This window comes from Myotis nattereri, assembly GCF_964212035.1.
Source record: "Myotis nattereri genome assembly, chromosome: 1".
Classification (NCBI taxonomy): Eukaryota; Metazoa; Chordata; class Mammalia; order Chiroptera; family Vespertilionidae; genus Myotis; species Myotis nattereri.
This window is the reverse complement of record NC_138075.1, coordinates 78652973-78679911: the sequence shown is the minus strand read 5'-3', so window position 1 is coordinate 78679911 and position 26939 is coordinate 78652973. Positions and strand designations below refer to the sequence as shown.

At 57.0% G+C, this 26939-nt stretch overlaps 3 protein-coding genes across 6 annotated transcripts in view; 2 read left to right on the top strand and 1 right to left on the bottom strand.

Annotated features, from left to right (window-relative positions):
- The first annotated feature begins 1146 nt into the window (after positions 1-1146).
- JPH4 (junctophilin 4) lies at positions 1147-10643 on the top strand. 2 transcript variants are annotated; one of them, XM_081086505.1, is made up of 6 exons: positions 1147-1405; positions 1918-2467; positions 3219-3990; positions 7076-7194; positions 7522-8054; positions 8968-10643. In XM_081086505.1, exons 2-6 carry the CDS (start codon positions 2089-2091, stop codon positions 9049-9051), a joined length of 1887 nt encoding a protein of 628 aa, XP_080942631.1. In that variant the 5' UTR covers positions 1147-1405; positions 1918-2088; the 3' UTR covers positions 9052-10643. The 2 variants fall into 2 exon arrangements, with proteins under 2 accessions (XP_080942631.1, XP_080942630.1); XM_081086504.1 differs by having other exon boundaries at positions 7507-8054.
- Positions 10644-11274: 631 nt separating this feature from the next.
- AP1G2 (adaptor related protein complex 1 subunit gamma 2) lies at positions 11275-18592 on the top strand. Its single transcript, XM_081086466.1, has 21 exons — positions 11275-11579; positions 12004-12128; positions 12259-12400; positions 12521-12617; positions 12782-12858; positions 12977-13072; positions 13486-13566; positions 13834-13932; positions 14073-14128; positions 14295-14408; positions 14549-14689; positions 14774-14828; positions 14911-15033; positions 15662-15751; positions 15864-15991; positions 16246-16350; positions 16691-16814; positions 16898-17033; positions 17713-17876; positions 18060-18158; positions 18246-18592. Exons 1-21 carry the CDS (start codon positions 11376-11378, stop codon positions 18345-18347), a joined length of 2358 nt encoding a protein of 785 aa, XP_080942592.1. The 5' UTR covers positions 11275-11375; the 3' UTR covers positions 18348-18592.
- THTPA (thiamine triphosphatase) overlaps positions 18526-26939 on the bottom strand; it is a 43838-nt gene continuing 35424 nt past the window's right edge. The window contains exons 1-3 of one of the 3 annotated variants that reach the window (XM_081086479.1): positions 21546-21667; positions 20668-21219; positions 18526-19374 (exon numbers count right to left, since the gene is read on the bottom strand). In XM_081086479.1, coding sequence (XP_080942605.1) covers positions 19229-19374; positions 20668-21214 — 693 coding nt within the window. In that variant the 5' untranslated portion in view covers positions 21215-21219; positions 21546-21667 and the 3' untranslated portion in view covers positions 18526-19228. Of the gene's footprint in view, positions 19411-20667; positions 21220-21545; positions 21668-26939 lie in introns of those variants that run through there. The other 2 variants (XM_081086478.1, XM_081086477.1) reach the window with 2 other exon arrangements.

The following is a 26939-nucleotide window of genomic DNA, read 5'->3' as shown; positions in this document are numbered from 1 at the left end:
CCAGCCCTCCCCCTTCGGAGGGACTGCCCACGAGAAATAGCTGGTGGGGGTGAAGAACGTGGAGGTCTGGAAAAGCACTGGTGGAGCCAGGCTTCCTGGCAGGGCCCCATTCCAAGTTTCCCCAGCAAGTGCTGTGGGGGAGCCCCCGGGCCCCCCTGCAGTGGTTTCTTAGGGAGGACGGTGGACTTGGTGGACACAGACATCAGCGGTTTCCTGGCTTCAGTCCAAGCAGCAGGCGGGTTCAGCCTTCTCCCCAGAGCCGCACACCACCTGTGCCGGCCCTCCAGCCTCTGCTCAGGCCTTTCCTGCTGGGTTCTATGCTTCCCCACCCGCCCCTCCCTGCAGCGCTTTCCCTCTCCCTGCACAACCCTTATTTCTCTCTCTCTCTCTCCCTCTCTCTCTCTCTCTCTCTCTCTCTCTCTCTCTCTCTCTCTCTCTCTCTCTCTCTCTCTCTCTCTCTCTCTCTCTCTCTCTATATATATATATATATATATATGTAATTTTTTCTTTTTCTCCCTCCTCCTTCTCCTCCCCCGCTTCTCTCCTCCTTGCCATCCTTCACCAGCCCCAGACGGGTCTCCCTCCCTTCCCCTCTCCGCCTGTACCTCCCTCTTCAGCTCTCACCCCTGCACCTCTCTCTCTGTATTCCTCTGGCCCTCTCCGAGCCTTGCCAGCATCTCTCCTCCCCCGCCAGGCTTCGGCCTCCCCGCAGCCTCCCCATCTCCAGCTAGTCTCCTCCCCCTTACTCCTCTCCCCTCCCCTCGGCCTCGCCCCACCGCCTGCCAGACTCCCAGGGGGTTTTCCCACCGTGGGGGTCTCTGTGCCTCTCATTCTAGGGTCTACCTGCCCCCTCCTCGCGGCAGGTTTACCAGGCAGCCATCCTTTCCTGCCTGTGCACCTCCTACCACCGCTGTCGTCGCCACTGTCTCTTCTATCTCCTCTCCCCACCCGCTCCTCGCCTCTCTTCTCCCTGCCCCTTTAAATCTGCCTGGCCCAGCCTCCCCCGTGATGCTGGGATGGAGCAAACATTGATTTGTGCTGGGATGGAATCGGAATTTTGATATTTTTCCCCTCTCCCAACCATAAGAAGAAAAAAACATAATAAAAACACCCCTTCTTCGTAGCCCCCTCTCTCTTCCCACCCAGCTCCTCTTCCCTATCTCCATCCGAGGCAGAATTTTCCCCCTACACTGTTCTCCCCGCTTCCCTCGCCACTACCTCCCCCCCCCCCACACACACACACACACCCCGCCTGGTCTTCCAGCTGGGCTCCCCACCTTTGCTCTCTGGGTTGGAGCAGCCGCTCGGAAGGGGAGGGGGCTTGGTTTGCCCCGGCGAGGTCGGAGTGGAGGTATCCAGCCATGGACGCCGTGCCTGGGAGGCAGCCTGAGCCCCAGCCCACATGGTGAGTAACCTACCCACTCCCTCCTGCCTGCCTGCCCACCCCCACCCTCGCGTCTGCCCCGCAGAGCCTCCCATCCCTATCCTTTCCCCCACCAAACCCTCTGCCCACCTTGCTCAGATCTCCTCCGCTACATTTCCCCCTTTGCCTGGAAGCCAGAGAACGAGGCAGATAGGTCCTGACAGCAGCCAAGAAAGCGTATGGCCTCAGACTCTGCCCAGCCCCCTCTCAGGACCCTCCCCCCCAAAACTGCCATCCACACTGGACACGCTGGGGGTCTAGATTGGAGAAGTGGGACTCCCGCTTGGGGTTGGGACCCAAAGTCATGGGAGGGGTGCTCTACAAGAATAGGGAGGCGAGGGGGCCCCGTGCCTCCAACGCTTGGAGCCGCTGTAAGATGCTACCGAAGGTGGGGGGTTGGGGGCGGCGCTAATGCCCCCGAGCCACTGGGCCAAGGAGCCGCGGGCAAAGAGGAGGGGCCTCGCTCACCACCTCCCCCCCCCCTTTCTCCGCAGCCACTCAGGATGAGGGTCCGGCCCTGCCAGCCCGCGCTGGGGCCCCCCCGCCCGGCCCCAGTCTAACTGCCCCCGCCCCCAGGCCTCGCCCGGCTCCCAGGCCCCCAGCCGGCTCTCCAGCCCCAGGATGCGCTGAGCCGCCGGGGGGCTGAGGCCGCGCCAACTACATGCATGTCCCCCGGGGGCAAGTTCGACTTTGACGACGGGGGCTGCTACGTGGGGGGCTGGGAGGCGGGGCGGGCACATGGCTACGGCGTGTGCACCGGGCCCGGCGCCCAGGGCGAGTACAGCGGCTGCTGGGCGCACGGCTTCGAGTCACTGGGCGTCTTCACGGGGCCCGGCGGACACAGCTACCAGGGCCACTGGCAGCAGGGCAAGCGTGAAGGGCTGGGCGTGGAGCGCAAGAGCCGCTGGACGTACCGCGGCGAGTGGCTGGGCGGGCTGAAGGGGCGCAGCGGCGTGTGGGAGAGCGCGTCCGGCCTGCGCTACGCCGGGCTCTGGAAGGACGGCTTCCAGGACGGCTACGGCACCGAGACCTACTCCGACGGAGGTGCGGGCCCGGCCCCTGCTGTCTGTCTGCTCGTCCGCGCCTCCCAGTCGGGCTGGCCCGCGTATGCCTTTCCCTGCCATAGCTCCCCCACCCCATGCCCTGCTCTCTCCCCATCCCCATCCCCATCCCCATCCCCATCCCCATCCCCATCCCCATCCCCATCCCCATCCCCATCCCCATCGACGTGCACGCCTGCGCCCATCTCTCTGCCCGCTCCTCCCCCGATGGCACACGCCTTACTCGTTTGTCAGCCCCCTGCCTGCTTTTCCCTCTCCCCAGTCTGCCTGTTCCTCGCTCTCCCCCGCCCCCCTGCGTCTACTCGACCCTCACACACCCCACCTGCCAGCCCCTGACCCTCCTCTCCACCTCCCCTCTCCACCTACCTGTCCCTAACACCTCTGCTCGGCCTGTCCCCTCGCACTTCCTCGCTCGGCTTGCCCCTCCTCGGCCTGTTTGCTTGTCACATGGCTGCCTCATACACTCCGTCAGCCTGTCCCTTACACCCTCCGACTGTCTGTCCTCCACACGCCACAGCCTGCCTGCGCCTCTCCCTTTCCCTCATCTACCTACACTGCCCAAATTCACACCTCTGCTGCCTGTGGCTTTCCCACACCTTCCGACCCAACCTGGCCTGTCCCCAGCCCTATGCCCTTCCCCGACTTCCACGCTAAGGCTTCCGGGGGTGCTGGGGGCCTGGGGTCCAAGGAGCAGCAGGTCCTGATTCTTTCTCCCCCTCCTGCCCCGCCCGCAGGCACCTACCAGGGCCAGTGGCAGGCCGGGAAGCGCCACGGCTACGGGGTGCGCCAGAGCGTACCCTACCATCAGGCGGCGCTGCTGCGCTCACCCCGCCGCACCTCTCTGGACTCCGGCCACAGCGACCCCCCGACGCCGCCCCCGCCCCTGCCCCTGCTCGGCGACGAGGGAGGCAGCCCGGCCTCCGGCTCTCGGGGCGGCTTCGTGCTAGCCGGGCCGGGGGACGCTGACCGCGCGTCCTCCCGCAAGCGCACCCCCGTGGCCGGCGGCTTCTTCCGCCGCTCGCTGCTGCTTAGCGGGCTCCGCGCGGGCGGGCGCCGCAGCTCCCTGGGCAGCAAGCGAGGCTCCCTGCGTAGCGAGGTGAGCAGCGAGGTGGGCAGCACAGGGCCCCCGGGCTCTGAGGCCAGCGGGTCCCTGGCCCCAGCGCCGCCCGCCCTCATCGAGGGCTCGGCCACGGAGGTGTATGCGGGCGAATGGCGCGCGGACCGGCGCAGCGGCTACGGCGTGAGCCAACGCTCCAACGGGCTTCGCTACGAGGGCGAGTGGCTGGGCAACCGGCGGCACGGCTACGGGCGCACCACCCGCCCCGACGGCTCGCGTGAAGAGGGCAAGTACAAGCGCAACAGGCTGGTGCACGGGGGGCGCGTGCGCAGCCTCCTGCCTCTGGCCCTTCGGCGGGGCAAAGTCAAGGAGAAGGTGGACCGGGCCGTCGAGGGCGCCCGTCGAGCAGTGAGTGCTGCCCGCCAGCGCCAGGAGATTGCCGCTGCCAGGTGGGCATCGGGTGCAGAGGCCAAAGCTGGGCTAAGGGGAGAAGGTACCCTGGGGACAGAAGAGGGGGCTGGTGCCTAAAGGAGGACCCAGACACGCGGCCTCGGCCTCGTGGGGAAGAGCAGGCCTAGGGCCAGGCAGTTGTAGCGCTGCTACAGGTGGATGTAGGTGTAACTGTGGGTGGCTGGGTATTTGAGGGAAGCCGTGTTAGAATGTGAGTGTGTCTCAGTGTCCTTTGTGGGGACATGTGTCATAGTGTGTGGGATTAGCAACGAGCACTGCCTTGTGCAGGCCCAGAAACCTCTTAGAACTCAGATATGCCCCTAGTCTTCCTCTCCTTGCACCTAATCTAGCCTTCAGGCTGGGGAGCAGCGGCCCTGGGCAAGGAGAAAGAGCCGAGTTCCTAACCACAGTTCAGCCTGCCCACAGGCCCATAGCATTTCAGCCCTGGGGCCTTGGGCTGACCTGACTTATCCACCTAAAAGGACCGTATTTTCCAAGTGCCTCTCAGCTTTGCCTCCTCTGCCTCCTGTTCTTTACCCACTGATAAAGATTTGGAGGGAGGAGGCTTGCTGGTAAATGAAATTTTTTTTCTGCAAATCAGATTACATTTTCATCCCTCAGGAACCTTGTTATTTAAAGCAGAGCTGTCTGGTATAATGTAAGGCAAATACATGATTTTAAATCTTCTAGTAACCATATGAAAAAATAAAAAGAAACAGATTAGGTGCACTTGAATAATATGTTTTTATTTAAACCAATACATCCAAAATATTGCCACTTCAAATCATGGTCAATATGTAATTATAAATGAGATATTTTACATCCCCTCCTTTTTTTTTTACTAAATCTTTGACACCTAGTATGTATTTTACACCTATAGCACATCATTTCAATTCCGGTTAGCCATGTTTTAAGGGTTTAATAGCTACAGATGACTTGTGATGCCTGGGGTAGGTAGCCCAGATCTAAAGAGAGCCAAATATCCATTTGTAATGAAATTCACAGGCCCCTGATTTATGCAACTCACACATATGAATTTTTTATATTAGATTTTATTTAAAGGGGAGGGCACAGCTGAAGGATTTTGTTTAATATTGAGACTGATTCAGAGGATCAGAGATCAAGATATGTCTAAATATACTTCAGTGGATTTGTATAATGGGTGACAAGGGATGTGTGTGTACATGTCATATCCACACTAGATGCCTGAGCCAGAGAATGTCTATCTGTATACATGTGTCAGCATCTGGAAGGTTCGAGTCCAAGGCCTTAAGCCAGGGGAGGGGGAAGGCAGAGCACCACCAGGGAGCACTTTAGGCTAGATGGGGAGTGGGCATGTGCAGGGAAAACAAATGGATCTCAATAGCTGGAAGATCAAGCAGTGGGAGGAGGCTGGTTGGTCTCCCCAGCAACAGGCCTGGCAAACCTGATTGGCTGTGAGCTGCCATGGAAACAGCAGAGCCTTAGCAGCAAATGCCTTTGCCAGGTAGCCTGAGCCTGGCCTGATGCCTAAGCACAGACTGGGTCTACTGCCTGGACTTGATCATCCACACCCTCCCCACTCAAAAACATAGTCAGAATTGTCGGTTTTTTGTTTGTTTGTTTGTTTTTTACCACCAACAGAACTCAATGTATCTCAAGACTAGGATCCTCATCTCCTGCCCTAAACCCTAAGACCAGCTCAGTTTTAGGAAAAGACTGGTCATATAGAGTCTGAAAGCCCTAAGATGGAAAAATAGCATTATCTGAGGTCCCTCCAAGCAGGCTCTTACGGTCCTTGACCCACCAGGTTTGATGGGAGGAGGCTGACCATATTTTCCAAGGTATAGGCAGAGCAGGTGGACCTAAGTCTGCAGTGGACACCACCATCCTTCTCCCTACCCCCATACTTAGACTGTCTTCCTAGGCCAGATTAAAGGGGCCTGGGGCCAGAGGGAATCATGGGTCTTGATCCATTCAAACCCGTGGCAAGTATATCAGTCAGAATTACAGAACTAATTTAATGATTACAAGGCATCTACCATTAACAACAGAGGGTGAAAGGGAAGGGAAAATTTTAAAAAGTGTCTGCTATCAGAGAGAGAACTGGGAAACAACAGCAGGGAAAGGATTGATAATGCTTCAAGGTAACCTGTCCCTAAGGAGCAGGGCAGGATGGGAGGCAGTCTGTAGAAGGGAGACCAGGAGCTTACCCAGAAGGTAGAATATCCCAGTGGTGAGAAAGCATGTCTGTTGGCAGGGGGAGAGAATAGAAAATAGCAAAAGGGGGGACCCACGCGTACTCCACTTCCAGAGTTCAGAAAGGATGAGATGGGGCAGGGGGCGGTGGCAGTGAGGAAGCAGAGAACAATGTGATAAATGAAGAGGCTGAGGAAAAGCAAGATGTGAGATTCTCATGTCAGGAAATCTGCAAGGAGAGGCAGGATTCAGTAAGGGCTAGCGGCGGAGGGGGAGGGAGGCAAAGGCTCCTAACACGGGGAGAGGGTGGCTTAGAGCAGCTGTCGCCAACCGGCAGTCCGCGGACCACTGGTGGTCGGTGAGGTCCGAAAGATTGGCGACCACTGGCTTAGGGTAAGGGCTAGGTGCAGGGAGGGCAACGCTGTCAGAAGGGCAGATTGAGGTACAGAAAAACATCCTGGACCCCACAAAAAGCTGTGTGATCCCAGGGAGGGTGAGAGGAGTTGATAACAACAGGAGGGGCCAACAGTGAAGAGGGCAGGCAGGCCTAGCTTATAAGCACCAAGCCGGTGGGACTGCAGAGGGATGTGCGAAAAGAGTAAGGTCTCCATTCTTAGTAGGAAGGGAGCAGGACAGGAATGGAATACTGTAACAGGGTTGAGGGCAGCAGGGGAGGGCCTGGCCTGGCCTGTAGCATGAAGAAGGGAAGTGTCACTACAGGATGTGATGGTGGAAGGGTGTGAGAGGACCAGGAGAGTGTGAGGACAGGAGGCACAGCCCAGGTCTAGGAGAGGAAACCAAAGGGCCGCTGCCCTGAGGGACAGGGGATGTGCTGTGGTGGGGACTGGGCTGGGGGCTGGAACGTCTGAGCAGATCTGCTAAAACCCTGTCCCTGGAACCTGACAGGGCAGCAGACGCCCTTCTCAAGGCAGTAGCAGCCAGCAGCGTTGCTGAGAAGGCTGTGGAGGCTGCTCGAATGGCCAAACTGATAGCCCAGGACCTGCAACCCATGTTAGAGGCCCCAGGTGAGGCATGGGCAGCTGGGGCGGGGGTGGGCCCCCTGGGGAGCTGGGTGGTGGGCTGGGGGGAAGGGGAAGGGAATCCCCACAGGAGGCTGGGGATGGGAAAGCCAAGATAGGAGGGTTTGAGAGGACAGAGGGTGGCAGGGTAGGGAATAGAACTGAGAATTGATGAAACAGGGTAATACGGACTAGGAGTTGGGTCTTGCGATGATTGGCTGTAAGTTTGGGGATACCAAAGTCCTGAGAGGTGTCCGGTTGGAGGGATAAAGCGGTCGCTTTTGCAGTCCAAGGCAGGCTAACCCCTCTGATTCTTAGCTGTCCCTGCCCCAGGCCGCAGACCCAGGCAGGACTCAGAAGGTTCCGACACAGAGCCCTTGGATGAGGACAGCCCTGGGGTGTACGAGAACGGACTGACCCCCTCAGAGGGCTCCCCTGAACTGCCCAGCAGTCCTGCCTCCTGCCGCCAACCCTGGCGACCCCCAGCCTGCCGGAACCCACTGCCTCCTGGAGGGGACCGGGGTCCCTTCTCCAGCCCTAAAACTTGGCCTGAGGAGTGGGGGGGCCCGGGTGAGCGGGCAGAGGAACTAGCTGGCTATGAGGCCGAGGATGAGGCTGGGATCCAGGGCCCAGGACCCCGAGACGGTTCCCCACTCCTTGGACGCTGCAGTGACAGTTCCGGCAGTCTTCGCGAGGAGGAGGGGGAAGATGAAGAGCCCCTGCCCCTCATAAGGACCCTAGGGGCCTCGGAGCCTGGGCCCCTGGCCACACCAGTCCTGAGGGGCCCCTCCTCAAGGGGTCCTGAAGCTGGGTGCCGGATGGAAGAGCGTGAGGAGCCAGCTGCCACCGAGAGGCCAGCCCAGCCGGTGAGACAGACACCCTTCACCCCGCCTTGTGCCCTCTGAGTCTCACTCCTCTCTGCCCCTCTTCTCCGCAAAGCCTTGCCTCTCCTCCTTTCCAGTCCTCCCTCTGATCCCGGAGGGTTTGGATTTGGATTCAGCTTTCTCTGTGCCTGCCCAGCCTTACACCATATCCTCCCTCAAAAATATTGAAAAATGTGAGAGCTGGCAGAAACCTTAGAGACCTTCATGCCCAACTCCCTCTTTTGACAGAAAGGGAAACTGAGTCACAGAGCACGTAAAGTAACTAGCCCAAGGTTACCAATGAATAAGTAACGGTGGAGCCAGAACGTCTTTCCCGGTTCTCCTTCCATGTCATTTCCAGCTCCCAGTTTCCTACTCCACCCCCACCCCACCTCCACACTTTCTCTCTTTGGTGCCCAGAAATAAAAAAGGAAAAGTTTGTTCCCTCCCTACCCCAATTCTCCCTCCCTCTTCTGGGAAGAAGGGAAAGAGGAAAGAAGGCAGAAAACTAGGAGGGGTGGAGTTTCCCCAGAACCCTCTGCTCTGATTGGACTCCAGGCCTTCTGTTTCCTAGCAACCACATCCTCATCCCTTTCTGCTTTACTGCAGTACCAGCTGCTGCTGCCAATGTATGCTACTAAGGCCAGACACCTTCTGCCTGGGCCATGTGACATGCTGGTGGGAGTAGAGTGGAAGGAGGAGGGAGGAAGGGTTATTCCTGACTTAAGGGAGCCTGGCTGGGAGAAGAGGAGTGTTTTGTAATCCAAGACAAAAGTTGGTGATCCCCATGCTCTGGCCTCTAAGGAGAGGTGTCTGGGATCCTTCTGCTTTGCCACCTTGGCCAGGGCAGGAAGGTGGGACCCGTCACTGGACCTGATGCTCAGGGACTGAGCCTGCATTTTCCCTGTCTCTCTAGGGAGCTGCCAACCCCCTGGTGGTGGGAGCCGTGGCCCTCCTGGACCTCAGCCTGGCGTTCCTGTTCTCCCAGCTCCTCACCTAAGGCTCCTGCCTGGCCTAATTCTGGCTTCGGTTGCTGCCTCTTCACTCCTTTGATCTGCCTATTTTTTTTTTCTTCTCCTCCTCCTGCTTGTGTTTTCTCCTTTCTTTCTTTTTTCTCTTCTCCCTTTCCTTTTCTGTTTCCCTTTGGTTTTGTCTCTTGCCTTTTCTTTCCTGCTCTCCTTTCAGATTCTCTCATTTATTCTGGATCTGTCTCTGTCTTCCTCGCTCCCTTTCGCACCCCGACTCTTTCTTTCTCTAGATTGTTTACATATGAAGGGCTTTTCTTGCTCAGAGTTGCTCTCTTCTCTGAGACACACAAATCTAAGTCAGACCATTGCCCCACACCCTGCCCATCTTTTCTTTAGACCTGAACTTGGATGAGGGTGGGGTTTTGGTGTCCTGAGGAGTCTCCTGGAAGGTGAGTGGAAAGGAGGAAGAAAATGCAGGAGTGACTATACTGGTCAAGGCACTGGTCGAGCTCTGTGGCCCCCTAACCCAGGGCCCTGTTGCCCCTCTGAGGCCTAGTGAAAACGCTGGAGGAGGTACAGTCACCATCTCTGCCTTTGGAGGATCCTGTCTCCCCTCCAAGCACTGAGATAGGTTCTTCCCTAATCCCATCCTTCCCTGAAAAAGAGATATGAAGGGAAATGAAGAGAGAAGACTCTTAGTATCTCCCACTTTCTTTCCTCAACTGCCAGCCCCTCATCCAACCCCCTAGGGTGGCATACCATGTCAAGAGCAACGTGTAAAGGAAAGAAAGAGCCCAGTGCAGCCAAGTCCACCCACTGACCCCTCCCACCCTTCTCTCTCCCCTAAGGATTTATTCGGTTGGTCTGGACTCACTTGTGGCCTTTGATCAAATTTCTAAGGGGCCTGAAGAAGACATTCCTCCTGCAGAGGGTTAGAGGCACTTGAACAAGGACACCGCTCCCCAACTCTGGCAGTTGTGTTGGGGGAGGCAGTTTTGGGGAATGGAACCCGACCAGTTAGTTGACAGGAGCTCACAGGGCAGCGAACGTTGTGGCAAGCTTAATCTCTAAGTGGGTTATATCTCTTCCCGCATCATATCAGAATCTTGTGAAATGGGTAAACAGAAAAAGGGGATCACTGGAAGCCGATGTATCATACACTTTCCAGGCAGGGCAGAGGTGGGCGGAGAGCCCTGTTTGAGGTTGTGGCTGATCCCTGGTACTAACTTTTCCCCTGGGGGCAGGACGCCCTAGGAAGAGGGGACTGTAAGGTCCCCAGGGGATCTTTCCTCCCTCCCCTGCATGAGGCAGAGGCAAGCTGCCTGCCAAACCCCTCCCTCAAGGAATGGCCTTGCCTGGGAATGCCCACCACACACACACACACACACACACACACACACACACACACACCCTCTTCTTTTTTTCTAGTCAAACTCTGTTTACTCCTTGGCCTGCCACCTTCCTTCCTCCCCTCTCAGCCTTTACTTCTGATTTCTATTTCATGGAATTTGGGATTGAAGTTAAACTACAACAGTGCCGCCAACACCAAGTCTTGCAGGAAAAAAAAAAATACAAAGAAATTTAACAAAAAAAAAATATATTAATAAAAAAGTTCAAAAAAGGGGGGACTGTCATCTCCTTTGGGGTGCGATGTTTTCAGACCTAAGCTCTCCGAGGATCCCCGCGTGGAGCCCGCCTGGGGAACCTCAGGCCTGCCAGCCGTCTCCAGGCTTCTCTGTCGTGGAGAGTTCTTCCCCTAAACTCCAAAGCCTGAGGTCAGAGTACCCAAGACGGCTCAGCGGGGCGGCCCCCGGGGGGCGGGGTCCCGTGATGGGGGCGGGGAGAGGGAAGGACCAGCCCGAGCACCAACCCCCGCCCGGCCCTGCACCAGGAAACGCCTGGGGGAGCGGAGCGCAGTGGAGACCGAAGCCAGGTGAGGCTGGCGTCTGGTGCGGGGGAGCTGGGCCCTAAGATGTGAGCGCTGGGAGGGGTCCCGCGGAAGAAACAGCGCGGAGCCCTGCAAGGAAAGGCATGGCTGAGCTAGGGATGGGGAGCCAGGTGGGGCGGAGGGGGGCAAATAGGCGGGGCTCCGCCGCATGCTCAGTAGGAGCGGGTGCAGGGCGGGGCGGGGACGCATGCGTAGTGGGGGTCGCCTCCGGCGGGGAGAAGGGGGCGGGGTCTGGAGACTCACGTGGGGAAAGGTGAATGCAGGCTCGGTGTCCGAGCGGCTGTGGGACCCCGGCCTTCGGGATCGGGGCACCGGGCCGGCCTGGGCAGCAAGGCCCGGTACGCCCGGCCAGAGAGCGTGAAAGCCCTCTCCATCCCCGGGCTCTGCTCCCCGCGCGCCACCCCCAGGATGGTGATGTCTTCGCTGAAGCTTCAAGATCTCATCGAGGAGATTCGAGGGGCCAAGACCCAGGCCCAGGAGCGGGAAGTGATCCAAAAGGAGTGTGCCCACATCCGGGCCTCCTTCCGCGACGGGGACCCTCTGCTCCGGCACCGCCAGCTGGCCAAACTGCTCTATGTCCACATGCTGGGCTACCCCGCCCACTTTGGACAGGTACTGCCCAGGGATGCCTTCCTTCTGAGTTTGGTGAGGGAGGCTGCTGGGATAGGGTCCTGGACCCGCTCACCTGTTTGTGCTGCCCCTATTTTTTTAATTCTACAATGTTCCAAGCCCTCACAGCATGCAGCACAGACCTCCTTCCCCATTACAGCCCCCACCGGTCATCAGGTGGACTGAACCCTTCATTCTCTGGCCAGCCCCATCCAGGGCACCTCCTCCCCTCTCCCATCCTCCTCAACTTCCTTTTCTTGAAACTACCCACCAGCTCTGAACTTCCTAAGCCTCTCCTTTTGCTGAAGGGAGAGTGACGGGATATGGTGCCCTGAGAAGTTAACCTGGTGTTGAGGAAGATAGAAAAGGGATGTTGGTGCCTCCAGTTTCACTCCTGTCCCTTCCTGGTCTGCCTCTCTCCCTATAGATGGAGTGCCTGAAACTGATCGCCTCCCCCAGGTTCATAGACAAGAGGGTGGGCTACCTGGGGGCCATGCTTCTACTGGATGAGAGGCAGGATGCCCACCTGCTCATTACCAACAGCATCAAGAAGTGAGAGCTTCTGGGAAGCACTCGGAATCGGGGAGATGGGAGAGGGGAACCGGGAACTCCCAGGGGGCTGCCTGCTGCGGGTACTGGAAGGACTAGAGGCTTGACTGACGGTCCTCCCCAAACTCTGCAGCGACCTGAACCAGGGTATTCAGGCCGTCCAAGGCCTGGCCCTGTGCACTCTGAGCACCATGGGCTCTGCTGAGATGTGCCGGGACCTGGCCACTGAGGTGGAGAAACTGCTCCTGGAGCGAAGCCCCTATGTGCGTAAGAAGGTGAGATGGCGGGACTCTAGATGCTTGTCCCTCCAGAAACTGTCCTGTTTGCCATACGGCAGAGGCGGGGGGCCCATCCTGGCAGACCCCCGCCCTCTCTGAGCCCCCTGACCTCTGCAGGCTGTTCTGACTGCAGTGCACATGATCCGAAAAGTCCCTGAGCTCTCCGACACCTTCCTCCCAGTTTGTGCCAAACTGCTTCACGAGCGTCACCACGGTAAGACCACGGGGCGTCCCATGCCCTTCTCAGCTCTGGCTATGGCCAAAGGCGGAAAATGGGACCGGAACCTTAGCTCATTGGAGAAGGGTAGTATGTGCACACACACAGTAGACCCTCCTGTGCCCCTGGCCCACCATTCACTTCCCCTGCCCTGACACCAGGCGTCCTGCTGGGCACCATCACGCTGATCACAGAGCTCTGCGAACGAAGCCCTGCAGCCCTCAAGCGCTTTCGAAAGGTGGGCTGGTGAAGGGACAGGCCCTGGGCCAGGAAAAGAGGGGCAGTGGGGCTGGAATGGGGCTGATGGTGGAGAAGATTAGGAAGACTGCCCAGATAAGGCTGTGCCCTCCCTCCAGGTGGTGCCCCAGCTGGTACAGATCCTCCGGACTCTGGTGACAACGGGATACTCCACAGAACACAGCATATCTGGAGTCAGTGACCCCTTCCTACAGGTGGGCTGAGCCTCTCTGCTGTAGCCCTGGAACAGAGAGCTTAGCAGTAAGCCCGTGGCCAGTGCTCACCTCCCGGAGAACACTTGGGCTCAGTTAGTGTCTTGGGCAGGGTAGGGTGGCAGGCACAGGACTGCCCAGGTCATCTGAGGACCAGTGCAGGGAAGGGATGCCTAAAGGTCAGAAAATCCAGTTTACTGACAATAAAAAAAACAGCCTGTCCCCAAATCCCCTGGCCTCACATATCTCTGGGTCCCCTCCCAGGGCCTAAGGGGCCTGTGACACAGAGGCAGAGGGACAGGGAGGCTCTAGGAACCCAGCCAGATCCTCGCAATACTCCCCTCAATGTCAAATTTTCCTCCTCAGCCCCTTCACTCCTTACCCTAAGAACCTCTCCACCTTTAACCCAAACGCAGGTCCAGATACTTCGTCTGCTTCGGATTCTGGGCCGGAACCACGAGGAGAGCAGTGAGAGCATGAATGACTTGCTGGCCCAGGTGGGGGACTGGGAGGGGCGCCGGTTAAGTATGTTGCTCTGTGATCCCACCTGGGCAGCTCTCACAGGGTAACTCACCGTGAGGTGGCCATATAATCAGGTCTCGGTTTCCCTCCAGACTGTGGTATCCGTGAGGGGCACATAGTGTGTGGGGGCTTAGGGAACTTTGTTAGCTGGTGGAGGACTGGATGACATTGTGGAGACCTTCCAGAGACTTGAGGAGAGGACAGGGCCCGCTTTACATGCATCTTCTGTCCCATCCGTTCAGGTGGCCACTAATACAGACACCAGCCGGAATGCAGGCAGCGCGGTCCTGTTTGAGACCGTGCTCACCATCGTGGACATCCGCTCTGCAGCTGGCCTGCGGGTACCATCTCATATGCCTCTCCCACTGTGGCCCCACCCACCCGCCCCAGCCGGGAAGACAGGTCCTGTGGCAGGCAGTCCCCACTCCTGAGTGAGCAGATTGCTCCTTCCCGAATTGTCCCTGACCTCTGCCTCCCATAGGTTCTAGCTGTCAACATTCTAGGCCGCTTCCTGCTCAACAGTGACAAGAATATTAGGTAAAAATGCCATGTGTCTGGCTGGGTTGTGCCACTGAACCCTGGCCCTCTGCCCTGCTCCTCCCAGAGCCTCCCAAGTCATTCTTATCCCTGTACCCAGGGCAGAATGGTGCGGGGCGGAGGGCTGCTGGCCATGGCGTGACGGGGCCTCTCCCATTCTGTTCAGATACGTAGCCCTGACATCGTTGCTGCGCCTGGTGCAGTCTGATCACAGCGCTGTGCAGCGACACCGGCCCACTGTGGTGGAATGTCTTCGGGAACCTGACGCCTCTCTCAGCCGGTGAGCAAGACAGAAGGCCCAGCTTCTGGTGGCCAAGATAGGGACCGGCTCAGAGCAGCTGGAGTAAGGGGACTAAGACAGGGGCTTGGGGAAGAGGAGGGCCTAAGGTACCTCGTATGGACAGATCTCTCTCCTGGCAGGCGGGCCCTGGAACTGAGCCTGGCTCTGGTGAACAGCTCCAACGTGCGAGCCATGACACAAGAGCTTCAGGGCTTCCTGGAGTCCTGCCCCCTTGATCTGCGGGCAGACTGTGCCTCAGGAATCCTGCTGGCCGCAGAGAGGTGAGGTGACAGGTGCCCAGGAGGCAGAGAGGGTGGAATCTGGGGAGGGTCATTGCTAGGACTGAAATGCCCTATGTCCCCTAGGTTCGCCCCAACCAAGCGATGGCACATAGACACCATCCTGCGAGTGCTGACAATGGTGAGGCAGGGGCTGGCCTGAGAGAACTGGGCAGGAGTAGGCAGGGCTCGCCACACTGACTTGGCCATGTACCCTACTCCAGGCAGGCTCCCATGTTCGGGATGATGCGGTGGCCAACCTGACCCAGCTGATTGGTGGGGCCCAGGAGCTACACGCCTACTCTGTGCGCCGCCTCTACAGTGCCCTGGCACAGGACATCTCCCAGGTAATGTTCCCACCACCCAGATCCAGGCTGCCCAACCCTCCCAGCCCTTCCTGAGCCAACGACTCCTGACACCTGGTTCCCAATGGTTTTCCCTCAAAGTCATAACTTTCTTCTTAGTGGAGGACATCCTCAAGGGCAGAGCCCTGTTTTTAGTAAGAACATCTGGACTTCTGGTTCTGGTACCTACTGGCTGTGTAACCAGATGACGAATGTAACTTGCTTTATGCTTGGCACACTCAGCTTTCTACCCTGCCCACCTCCCAGAACTGTCTTGCGGGATCAAATGAGATCAGTAAAAGCTCTTTCTGCATGTATTTGTTTTTTTATTACTGAAATGCTGAGTGAATTAATGGATGCCAGTCAGTATCTGTAGCCCTCTTTCCAAATATTAAGTAGGGACGCTCACTTCATCCTTGCTGCACCCTTTGTGGTTAGACCATGTAGTTCTGATACTTGGCCACCAGAGGGCAGAGGAGGCCCAGGAACCAGGACAGTGGGGGGACGAACTAACATAACTTCCTTGTGCCGAGGCCCCTCCTTTCCTTTACCCACCCCTCCAAACCTAAAGGGGTGTCACGGGGTTTGGAAGTGAGGGACACTGGCCCAGCATGTGTCTTATCCTACACAGCAACCGCTGGTGCAAGTGGCAGCCTGGTGCATTGGGGAGTACGGGGACCTCCTGCTGGAGGGGAGCTGTGAGGAAACTGAGCCACTTCAGGTGAGACCTGCATTGAGGATACACGGAGGAGGGACTTGTCGGGGAAGGCAGGGCTGGCCCAGGGTCACTATCTATGCCTCACCCCCCAACCCCCCACCCCCGCCTTGCAAAGGTGGAAGAAGAAGAAGTGCTGGTATTACTGGAAAGGGTGCTGCAGTCCCATATGTCCCTGCCAGCCACCCGAGGATACGCCCTCACAGCCCTCATGAAGCTGAGCACCCGGCTTCGTGGGGACAACAAGTAAGAAGGGGCCCCAGCCCCTCCCAGCGACCCTCTTCTTGGCGCCTCCAGTGACAGTGTCCCTTCTGCCCACCAGTTTCTGAGTTCCTCCCCAGGCATACCCCCCATCACCCCCAATTCTTAGGTTCTTCCTTTTGAGCCAAGTATCATGGGCATCGCCCTGCTCTGTGGGGCCTCTCCCTTCCCTGCCACATCCTGGAGTTGAAGGGCAAGGCAGACTGCCATTCCCACTCACACACCACCCTCTGGCCCAGCCGCATCCGCCAGGTGGTGTCCATCTACGGAAGCTGCCTGGACGTGGAGCTGCAGCAGCGGGCCGTGGAGTACAACACACTCTTCCGGAAGTACGACCACATGAGGTGCGACTGGCAGTCTGCCACAGCGTGGAACCCCAATTCCTGCCCTCTCCCCAGATGCCCTCTCCCCAAAGTCCCTTTCTGGGTGCAAGGGTCTCCACCTCACTTGTGCCCTCCTCATCACAGTCAGAGCGTCCCACCCACAGCTCATTGAAGCCAAGCTGGCTTCCAACCCTCCTTGCTCACCTGGAAACCATCAGTAGTGTGCCGCCTTGGGAAGTCAGAGGGGCACTTCCAACCCACCATGTGTCCAGGGCTCCATGTTCTTACTCCTCCTGCCACGTGCCTCTTGCAAAAAGCGCAGGGTCCACCCAGAGGGACACACCTGCGTTCCATCTCTCAGGGCGGCCATCCTAGAAAAGATGCCTCTTGTGGACCGAGGTGGCCCGCAGGCTGATGAGGAAGTAAAGGGGAGCAAAGAAGCAGCCCACCTTTTGGAACCAGCCCCTGTCCCCACAGAGCCCCAGGTAAGGAGGCGGAAGCCCCAGGGGGAAGAGGACTTGGTGGGGCTTCCATGCCTAGCCCTGATCCTTCTGTCCTTTCCCCACAGGCCTCAAAGCTCTTGGATCTGTTAGACCTCCTGGATGGGCCTTCTGAGGATTCCCAGCCGCCTCCCCCTGTGGGTCCCTCCCCAGAAGGCACTTTAATACACCTGCTCGACCTTCCCTGTGCTCCCCTAGCCCCAGGTAAGCCTCAGTAAAAGGGAGATGTCTTGCGGGGGAAGGTGTAGAAATATGTTTCTTCCCTTTAGCCAAGCACTGAGGTTCAGGTACCCTCTTCCCTGCTGTGTGCCCCCCTTAGCACCCCCATCTTAGTAGGTAAAGGGGTTCTGGCATGTACTCCCTTCCTAGACCCTTCATTGTCTTCCCTTTGTTCCAGATGTCTTATCCTGGCTGAAGACCCTGTTCCCTCCCTGGCCATCTCATATACTTTCCTCCTACCCACTCCACTGACCCCTCTTAGCTCCTCGGACCCTCTCACCTCAAGCCCGTGGCAATTCATGTCCTTTTTACATGGACTATTCTTTCCCTAGCACATCAGATGACTAGCTTATTCTTACTCTTCAAGCCTCAGCTAAAATGTCAGGTGCTTCCCCTACCACTCCTATGTTAGTTAGTTCCTCCCAGTTATCCTGGCCTAGTTTATTTCCTTCTAGCACCAATTATAGGTTGTGATTATCTTGCTTTTCTTGTTTATTCTCTCCCCCAACTAGACTGTCGGCTCCAACTTCTTGCCCACTTTGTCACTAGCATCTCAAGCAGTGCCCTGCACCCAGTGGGTGCTCACTTAAATTTTGTTGAATGAAAGAATGAATGAACTCATCTTTGGTCCATACAGTAAGCTGCTTCTCTCTTCCTTCTCTAGCTCCCATCCCAAACCTTAAAGTGTTCGAGCGGGAAGGACTACAGCTGAATCTGTCTTTTGTTAGACCGCCTGGAACCCCTACTTTGCTCTTAATCACTGCCACTGCTACCAACGCCTCAGAGGGTGATGTCACCCACTTCATCTGCCAGGCCGCTGTGCCCAAGGTTTGTAGGTGGCCTGGGCACTCCCGGAGAAAAGGCCAATAAGCAGAGGAGGTGGATGGGAAAGAGAATGAGATGAGAAGGGAGTGCCATGCAGAGACGATCACTTGGGGAGTTATGGGAAGAGGGTTTGAAACTATTGGGTGTGCAGGGCTTGCCTGAACCTGCCCAATCTCCTATGTTCAGAGTTTCCAGCTGCAGCTGCAGGCCCCCAGTGGGGACACCATTCCAGCTCAGGGTGGCCTTCCAGTGACCCAGGTCCTCCGAATCCTCAATCCTAACAAGGTGAGCTCCAGGAGCCTCCTGTGACTAGGGTCCCGGGAAGGGAGCAGCCATCTGTGCTAACCCTGGTTTCCACTCTCCTATTCCTAGGCCCCCTTGCGGTTAAAGCTGCGCCTCACCTACAACCACTATGGCCGGTCAGTGCAGGAGATCTTTGAGGTGAACAACTTGCCTGTGGAGGCATGGCAATAACTCCGCCTCCACTGGGCCCGAAATCCTCTTGGGTCCCCAACCCCTGGGCTCCCAGGTGCTTGGAGCCTACATCTGAGGACTACCAGCAGGTGGCGCTCTGGTCCTGTGCTTGCCATTGCAAAAAAACGAGGGGGCCCACCCTCTCCCCCACAAATAATGAAAGTCCAATAAAGCCTGAGGGGGTGAGTTATATTTGTATATATTTGAGGTAGAAAATATATGAATAACAGCAAGGAACAAGTCCTAACAGGAAGTATGTGTCTTCCCTTGGTCTCAGGAATCTGTTTCAACAAAGAAGGGTTTTCTTTCTACCCCTCTCTGAGCTGGGGAACAAATTTGACCCCACAGGAGGCACTTTGCCATGTGGGCCAGAGCAGGGCACAGTGGAAAATCCAACCAGAATGTCTAGGTTTCCAATAGGGATTCCCACCCGTATCCCCAACCTGCCGCTATTCCCCACACCCCAAGGCAGGGAAATCCCCCCTGCCTCCCCTCATCTCTAACTCAGCTGTAAGGTGGTTTAGGAGCCGCTGGCAGAATCAATGGCATCGACCAAGGGAAGGGGGGTGGCAAGGGATTTTCCTGTGCTTAACTACTGATCACGGCTAAGTGGAAATCCTATAAACACAAGCGGAAATCAATGGAGGCTGCTTAGCGGCCAGGGGAGAGGGGCGGCCCACAGATTGCATCTGACGGATGAGGGAGAGGAGGCAGCCTGGGAGGGCTCCCGAGGATAGCTGAGGGTAGGGTGAAGGAACGGGCAGAGCTGGTGAGAGAGGAGACACGGTGGAAAGGGAAGCCAGGAGAACAGGCACAGTGAGGAAAGGAATGAGCCCCATTGGGCTCAGAGTTCTCTTCTCTGTTGTTGAGGAAGTGACCCCTCAGCCCAGGCTACTGTCAGCACCATTAGTCCCCTCTGGCTTCTCTCTGGAGCTGTGTACTTCTAGCAGGCGCTGGTAGTCCTGAGGCCGGAAACGCTGTAGGTACACGATCAGCTTGGCAGGTGCCCGCTCCTGTGCCAACACACCTATAGGCAAAAGGAGAATAAGAGAACCAGAAAGAGCTACAAATGCTTTGAGTCTACTCCCTGCCCAGAGCCGGACCCCAAAGTTGTTTCCAAGGCAGCCCTGGGATTAGGAATGCCAGCCATCCAACCAGCTGGCTAACCCACAGCCCACTCCCTGATTTTGGAAGTGGGGCCTAAAAGGGCCACTTCTGGCAGGAGTGGGACTGGGAAACCAAGCATGAGCTCCTCCTCCAGCAAGGAGAAATGGGCAAGAGGCACGTAGGCACCGTGAAGACAGAGGGTGCTCGAGCATCGACTTATTTCAGTATAATGCTCCTGTCCCCCAATTAAGATTAAAGTCCACCTAGACAGGCCAAAGCTCATTGATTCGGTAATGAGGCACATATAGAGATACACACAGAGAGAACCCGAGGGGTGTAGAAAGAAAAGGAGAGCCCTAGCCAGTGTGGCTGGAGCATTGTCCAGTGCACTGAAGGGTCACAGGTTCAATTCTGATCAGGGCACATATCCAGGTTGCAGGTTCAATGCCCGGTTGGGGTGCATATGGGAGGCAACTGGTCAGTGTTTCTCCCTCACCCTCTCCCTTCCTCTCTCTCTAAAATTTAAGAGAGAGAGAGAAAAGCAGCTATAGCCATGGGTTGGGACTCACAGAATTTTAGCCTCTATGTGGTGGAGCCATGATAAGCCTGTGTCTTACTGGGAGTACCTGCCAGCATACTGGGCACATAACTAGGAACTCAGTGTATGTTTGCTGAGGTGGTGAGAACAGCTTTCAAGAGCTGTAAGGCCTCATGGGATGCGCCACCCCATACTGTGTGGATGAACTGTCTACAAGGGCACTAAGCTTAGGAACAGGAAAAACAAAAGCCTGCCAGTGCTTGCCCCAGTGGTCTCTCATAAATGCATTATTGCTTTGTACTGAAAGCTAACAGGACAAATTAAATGAAGATCTAGGTAGCTGTAAAAATGCGGGGGTAGGAGTTGGGAGAGGGGAGGATGGATTGAAGGACTGAAGCAGAGAACTGACAAATGGAACTGAAGGCTAGAGGTATGTGAACTAAATCAGAATGACTGGAATAGATTAGAGACACTCGGCAGAATTAAATCAAGATTAGAGCACTACTGCAAAAGAGGAAAGGGGATTGGATAGAAACCTAAGAAAACTCAGTCTTCTAGAAAGTTGCTAAAACAATTCCCATTAGAGAAATAACGTCAAAACCCTCCCTGCTACCTGGCCCGCTGGGTACACCCGGAAGAGGAACAGGGAAAGCACGGAGGGTCTGTCTCCCTCACCAAGCATGCTGCCGAGCTTGTTGATCTTCTCTAGGGCAGCGGGGACTTCGGCCTCCTCCTGCACCAGGGCCTCTATTTCACCCACGGCGTAGCCAAAGTCGGCTGTGTCCAGGTCCACCCTGAGCGGAGGCTCCTCCTGATCAGCTCTGGAAAGCACCAGTTTCCAGGCACTTCGATTAGTCACAAAACTAGCTACTTCCTGCAGTCCCAGTGGGCCCAGCACAGCAGCCACACCCTCAGCCCCGGGGACTTCAGCCCCCAGCACCTTATAGAGCCGGGCCACAATCGCAGGCTCAGCTGTGAGTTCCATGTACTCAGTGTGGGGTCCAGAGACACCTGCTGTTCCGGGACATTTGAGCTCCCAACCACTATTTTCTCGCTGTCGCAGCCAGTAGTCAGTCCGCATGAGGTTCAGCTCAGGGGTGTCATAGTAGCTGTCTCGGAAGGTGACCCGGTGCTCCAGGGTGCCCCCCAACTCCTGCAGCCGTTCTTCTGTTTCCGGCCCAAGAACGAACTTTCGCTCCACCTCAATCAATCCCTGGGCCATACTACCTGCAATCAGTCAATCAAAAATCATTTGCTGACCTCCCAAGGGTGCTCAGCCTTGCAGCGTGACAGCTCAGCAAAGACACGCCCCCGCCCCCCCCCCCCCCCCCACACACACACCCTTGGAAGAACTTATGAGACATAAACACTGTCCCAGAACCGGCTGGTGCTGCAGCCCTCTCTCCCCGCCCCCCGCCTGTCTGATGTTTTAAGACTGTGACAGTGACAGGTCTCCAGTAAGATCCCTTGCACCGCTGAAGATGTCCTCAATCCAAGGGGCTCCCTCGGAAGCAGGCCGCATGGCCGGTGTCCGCTCAGCGCTCCCCACACACCTCGTTACCCTGCAGGCCGGGGCTCCCTGCCCGGGCGACCCCGCCGACCAGCCCTCCCCAACCACAGCGCGGTCCAGAGGAGCCTCGGGGGCCGCCTCGAAGCCCGAAGGTCTCCCTCTCGCGGGACCTGGAGGTGGCGACGAGAGCCCACGCCACGCCGCGAGGGACGCCGGGAACAGTCCCTGGCCCTCGACCTCGGCCCGGCTCTGCACACCGGACCAGTCCCCGCGCGAGCGGCCATGTTAGGCCGACGTAGTAGTGCCGCGGCCCGAGAGGCCTGCTAGGGTTTAAAGGGCCGGGACCTCCGTGAGAAGGGGACGGGCCGGCTCCCTGTGCTCTGCTCTTCACCCCGACCTTTCCCGGATCCCGGGGCCTCGGTCCGCGCTTCAGGAGCCTGGCATCCTGGGGCCGGGATGCATGATGGGAGATGTAGTTCCAAACGGAGACTTTGCCGCCTCCCCCTTTCTCTTTCCCCCCCTTCCACCATCACCATCGCTATGGTGGCTGCGAATAGTGCCAAGGAGACTATCTAAAGTTGAGCTGGGCGGTGGGGAGAGTAGGGTGGGAGGGGCTGAGGCCCCAGTCTGGTCTCCAAACCCCTCCCTCCATAAGCAGATGGGCCTGGAATACAAGCCACTCATTGGGACACTGTCTGGCAGATACGTTCTTGACTATTAGGGGGGCACTAAATGCCGGCCACTGGCAATGGGCTGATAAAAGCATAACTAAGAACCCTAGCTGGTTTGGCTCAGTGGCTAGAGCGTCAGCCTGTGGACGGAAGGGTCCTGGGTTCCATTCTGGTCAAGGGCACATGCCTGGGTGTTGGGCTCAGGGTGTGTGGATTCTCGCTAATCATTGATGTTTCCGTCTCTCCCCCTCTCCCTTCCTCTCTGAAATAAAAATTTATTTATTTATTTATTTATTTATTTATTTATTTATTTAAAAGCATAACTAAGACAAGCTTAGCTATTCTGGGGTTTTCTCATGCCTCGGCATGAATGTCCAGGGTAAGGGTGGGTGGGAAACTTTGTCTGAGGAGGAAGTGATATTTTGGATGGGAATTAAAGATGTGATGGGATTTCAACAGTTGGAGACTCGGATGGAGACAGGAACAGCCTGAGCAAAAGACCCCAAAGCTGGAAAGCGCCTGAGCAGCGTGGAAGGAGATGAAGCTAGAAGTAAGTTGTGGAGCAGGTTGGCAAAGGCCTTGAGTGCCAGGCTGAGGAGTATGTCACGGAGCGTCCAGTGGACCCCGAGCAGGTTTTGTCAGGAGTGGGAGACTACTCATGGCCATTTAAAATACAGGAAGACACGGGGGTGGCCCTTTGACTGCTCTGGGAAATAAAACAAAGACCCTCCTGCTCCCTCGTCCCTCTGAGGACTGTGGCTCCCTGGAGGAGTCACTGCGTGCCGCCCTTCTGGACGTGGTGGCTTGTGAGGAACAGTGGTTCTCCCTCCTATGGTTGGCGAGAAGTGCTAGGCTCTCAGCATGGTCCTCTCCCAACATGAACCGTGGTGAGTGCGGGGAGGACGCTGGGTTACAAACGTGGTGTGCTGACCTGGGATGTCTTGGATGCACCCACCCCCCAGCCCACCTGCCATGACAAGTACCAATGGGCAGGGAGGGGGCACCCCAGCCACTAACTCCTCTCACTGGCCTGCTTTTCATCTGTCCTTTGCTTTTCAGTTTTGTTGTCGAGGGGAAGAAGATCTAATCTCTTCCCTGAATTACAAAACCCAATCCCAGCGGCCAGAGGCAGCTTAACGGACAGGAAAGACCAGATTTGGGAGCCAGACAGACTTGGGGTAAACCCCCAGCTCACTTTTTTTCTTTTTTGTTAACTCTCACTCAAGGAGATTCTTTCCATTGGTTTTTAGGGAGGATGGAAGGGAGGGAAGGGGGAGAGGGAAGAGAGAAAGAGGGAGGGAGGGGAGAGAGAGAGAGAGAGAGAGAGAGAGATATGAGAGAGACAAATCAAATTGATTGGTTGCCTTCTGCACTGCCCCCGACTGCCCCTGACCATCTACCGGGCTGGGCCGGGGATGGAACCTGCGTTCCCTCCACCAGGAATCAAACCCACAACTCTTTGGTGGCCAGGCAGACACTCTGACCATTGGGCAACACCGGCCAGGGCGCCAGCTTCCATTTGGAGGCGTTTGGCTTTGGGCGAGCTGCTCTGCCTCACCAAACCTCTGTTTCTCGTTGGCGAAATGCGGACTGCCTCACAGTTACGTGTGAGGATTCACTGACAGGGTCGCATACCTGAGCTTCCGAATGTTAGCTTCTCCTATGAACTCCAGGGTTTTTCTTTTCTTTTTAAAGAGTAGACTATAGCAGCTACGGCGGGCCTGGAGCCAGGCCGCCTGTCACTTCTTGGCCCACCATGTGACCTGGGGCCGGCTAATTAACTTGTTGGTGCCGTGTACAATGGGGACTAGCTGTGAGGGTTAAATAAGTTAATATAGCTGAAGGTGCTTGGAACTGTCCCTGGCACTCCATAAATCTTAGCAAGCATTGTTATTATAATATAGGAGAGCTTATGAGCCTCCCGCCCCACAACTCTGGGGACTCTGTGACGTGTGTGTGTGTGTGTGTGTGTGTGTGTGTGTGTGTGTGTGTGTGAGAGAGAGAGAGAGAGAGAGAGAGAGAGAGAGAGAGAGAGAGAGAGAGGGAGAGAGAGCTCTCAGACCTCAGAGTAATTGCTGTGGAAGAGAATGTTCTGGTATCCAGTGGGAAGGGAGGGGCTCATAAGGCAGGAAGGAGGAATGGAAAAGAGAGGCCTCAGGCGGTTCTGGGAAGCCGGTAGAAGCCAGGGCTTGCTCTAGAGACGATTTAAAACAAAACAAAACACACATATGGTTTCGTAACCCGAAAGAAGAAGAGAAGATGAAAAGCGTTTAAAGGAGCCTGTCCTCTTTGCAGGCTCGGACCTGGCGCCGGAGTCCATCAGGTGGCCAGGCCCACCGGCCGGCCTTGCCTTGGGGCCTGGGCCCCTCCCACGGCTCAGCGAGGCGGACGGATTCCGCTCGGGCTAGCGGGCGGGCGGACTACAACTCCCGGCATGCACCGCGGCGGGCGGACCGCTGCACCTGCTCAGTGGGGTCGCCCTGGGAGCCTGGGTATTGATTATTCCATTGTGTGGGACGCCTCGGCTCCAGCCAGTGAATGAGGCGGAGGAGTGAGGGCGAAGAGGAGGAGGAGGTGGGCGAGGAGGAGGAGGAGGAGGCGGAGGAGGCAGGGAACGAGCGAGTGCCCTGGGTGAATCAATGGAAACCCCCTCACGAAGCCGGGAAAACACTTCAGCCGCAGCCAAATAGCATTGATTATTTTCCTTCACTTCCCTCACCGCCGTGAATATATTTATTTATTTTTTCCATCTCCATCCCCGACGCCCCGGAGTGAGCGCTGGAGGGAGGGAGGAGGAGGGGGGAAAAAGGAATCAACACATCGGAGAAGTCCCTTCCAAGAGCCGCCCCCTCCCCTCCCCGCCTCGCGCTGCTCGGCGGCCGCGGTTCGACTCCCGTCCCTGCTTCCAGCTGAGGTGTAAGTGCATCGATTTCCGATGCTGCTGGGTTGGTTGTGTGTTTTTTTTTTTCTCCTCTCTCCTCTCCCTCTCTTCTTCCCTTCCTTGCTCTTTGGAAGCCTGAGACGGAGGAGAGAGGAGGCGCTCGGACACTGCCGCTGGAGGGCACCGAGAGGGACTGGAAGGGGCTGGGGGAGGGGACACGGACGGACGGACAGACAGACCTAGAGCCTGAGGGCGGGGGGGGGGGGGGGAGGAAGGAGCAGGGTTGTGGGAGGGAGAGGCTTGCGAGCGGGAATGGGGGAAGAGAGAGATGCAGGGGTAGCGGGGAGACGGGGAAGGGAAAGGCATAGAGGCTGAGGCTGGGCTGGGAGCCGGCGGGACAGACGGCGGGTAACGCGAGCCTGGACGGACCGCGCCGAGCAGTGTGGGGAGCGGGGATCCCCGGGGGAAGGGGCGGCCGGGTGAGTGCCAGGGCGCGGAGCTGTCAGCCCGGGGCGGCCTGGGTCCCGGCGCCCCCCGCCGGCGGCAGGAGGGGGGAGAAGCCGTGGCAGGCGGGCGGGCTGATGGATGGGCCAGCGCGCTGTGGGTGGGGGTGGGCGGGCGGCGGGCGTAGAGACCCTTAATCTTTGATCTTCGTTTTTTTGCCTGAAGTTGAGTTGGTTTTTGTTGTTTTGTTTTGTTTTTTGGGAAGGTGCGAGGGGAGGGGAGGCCGGTGCTACATTCAAGGTGCAGCGCGCCTCTCCCGGCCCCCTGAGCCTCCATCCGCTCTGCCTGCCCCTCTCTGAGTGGCCCTGTCATTTTTGATCATTTGACCACGCGTTGTCTCGCTGTGCCTGTGGCACAGCTGGTCCCTGTCCATGTGTCCCTACCTCTGGGTTTTGCCATCCTTCCCCTCATTCATTCTCCCCATCCATCCATCCCTGGGTCTGTATGTCACTGTCTCCGCATGTGGTTTTTCCATCCAAGTGACCCCCTCCCTCCCTGTGTGTCCCCGCCACTGTGTGCCATGCCTGGGCTGCCTGACCGTCCTGCCCATTTAGGACTCCATGCCCTCTCCTTCAGGGTCCGTATGGATTTATTTCCCTGGCCTTTTCAGGCTACTTGAGAGTTTGCTTATCAGTCATGAGTGGTCGCCTCTGGTCAGGGGCCTAGAAGAGCAAGGGATGGAGCAGACATGCCTCCCCTAAGGACTCCTTCCAGCGGCCTTTCAGCAGGGCCGGGACAGCCTCCATGTCCACCTTCACTGGGAAGCTTTGGAACTTGCTAGCCTTGACTCTCCCTTTGCCATGTGTCTGTCTCCCCCATCAGGACCTCACCTCTGGCCTGTCATCGGCCTCTCCAGGTGCTCCCCACCACAGACCTCTTCTTGCTGACTTGATTTTCCTCCGCACCCTCACTTTACCATTGTATGTTTTTTTCATTTCCCCATTTTGTTTCACCCCTTTTTTTCCTTCTCCGTCTCCCACAGTCTCTCTTGCCTATTCTCCACCTTTGTTCCCATAATCTGTGGTCTTTCTACCTTTTCTCCTTGGTTACTCTAAGTTCCTTTTATCCCTTCTCCTCTCACCCAGCATTTTAATAACCCCAGCCACAAAAGGTACTAGAGAGTAAGGGTCTGGGAGGTTGGGAGTATGGTTTGTGAAGGCACATAAACAGGCCAAGAAATCAATTTAATGGGTTTCCAGGGGCATATAACCCCTTCACCAGTCTGGGTCATTATGTCTATTAACTGTCAAGTATGATTTTGGAAGGGGACATTCTCTAGGACTCTGAGCTCCACCCTGCTTGGTTGTCCCTTATCCTTCCGTTTATTCTAGTGGCTTCTTCACTTTCCAGTCCATCTTCATTCTGCGGCCCTGCTATGATC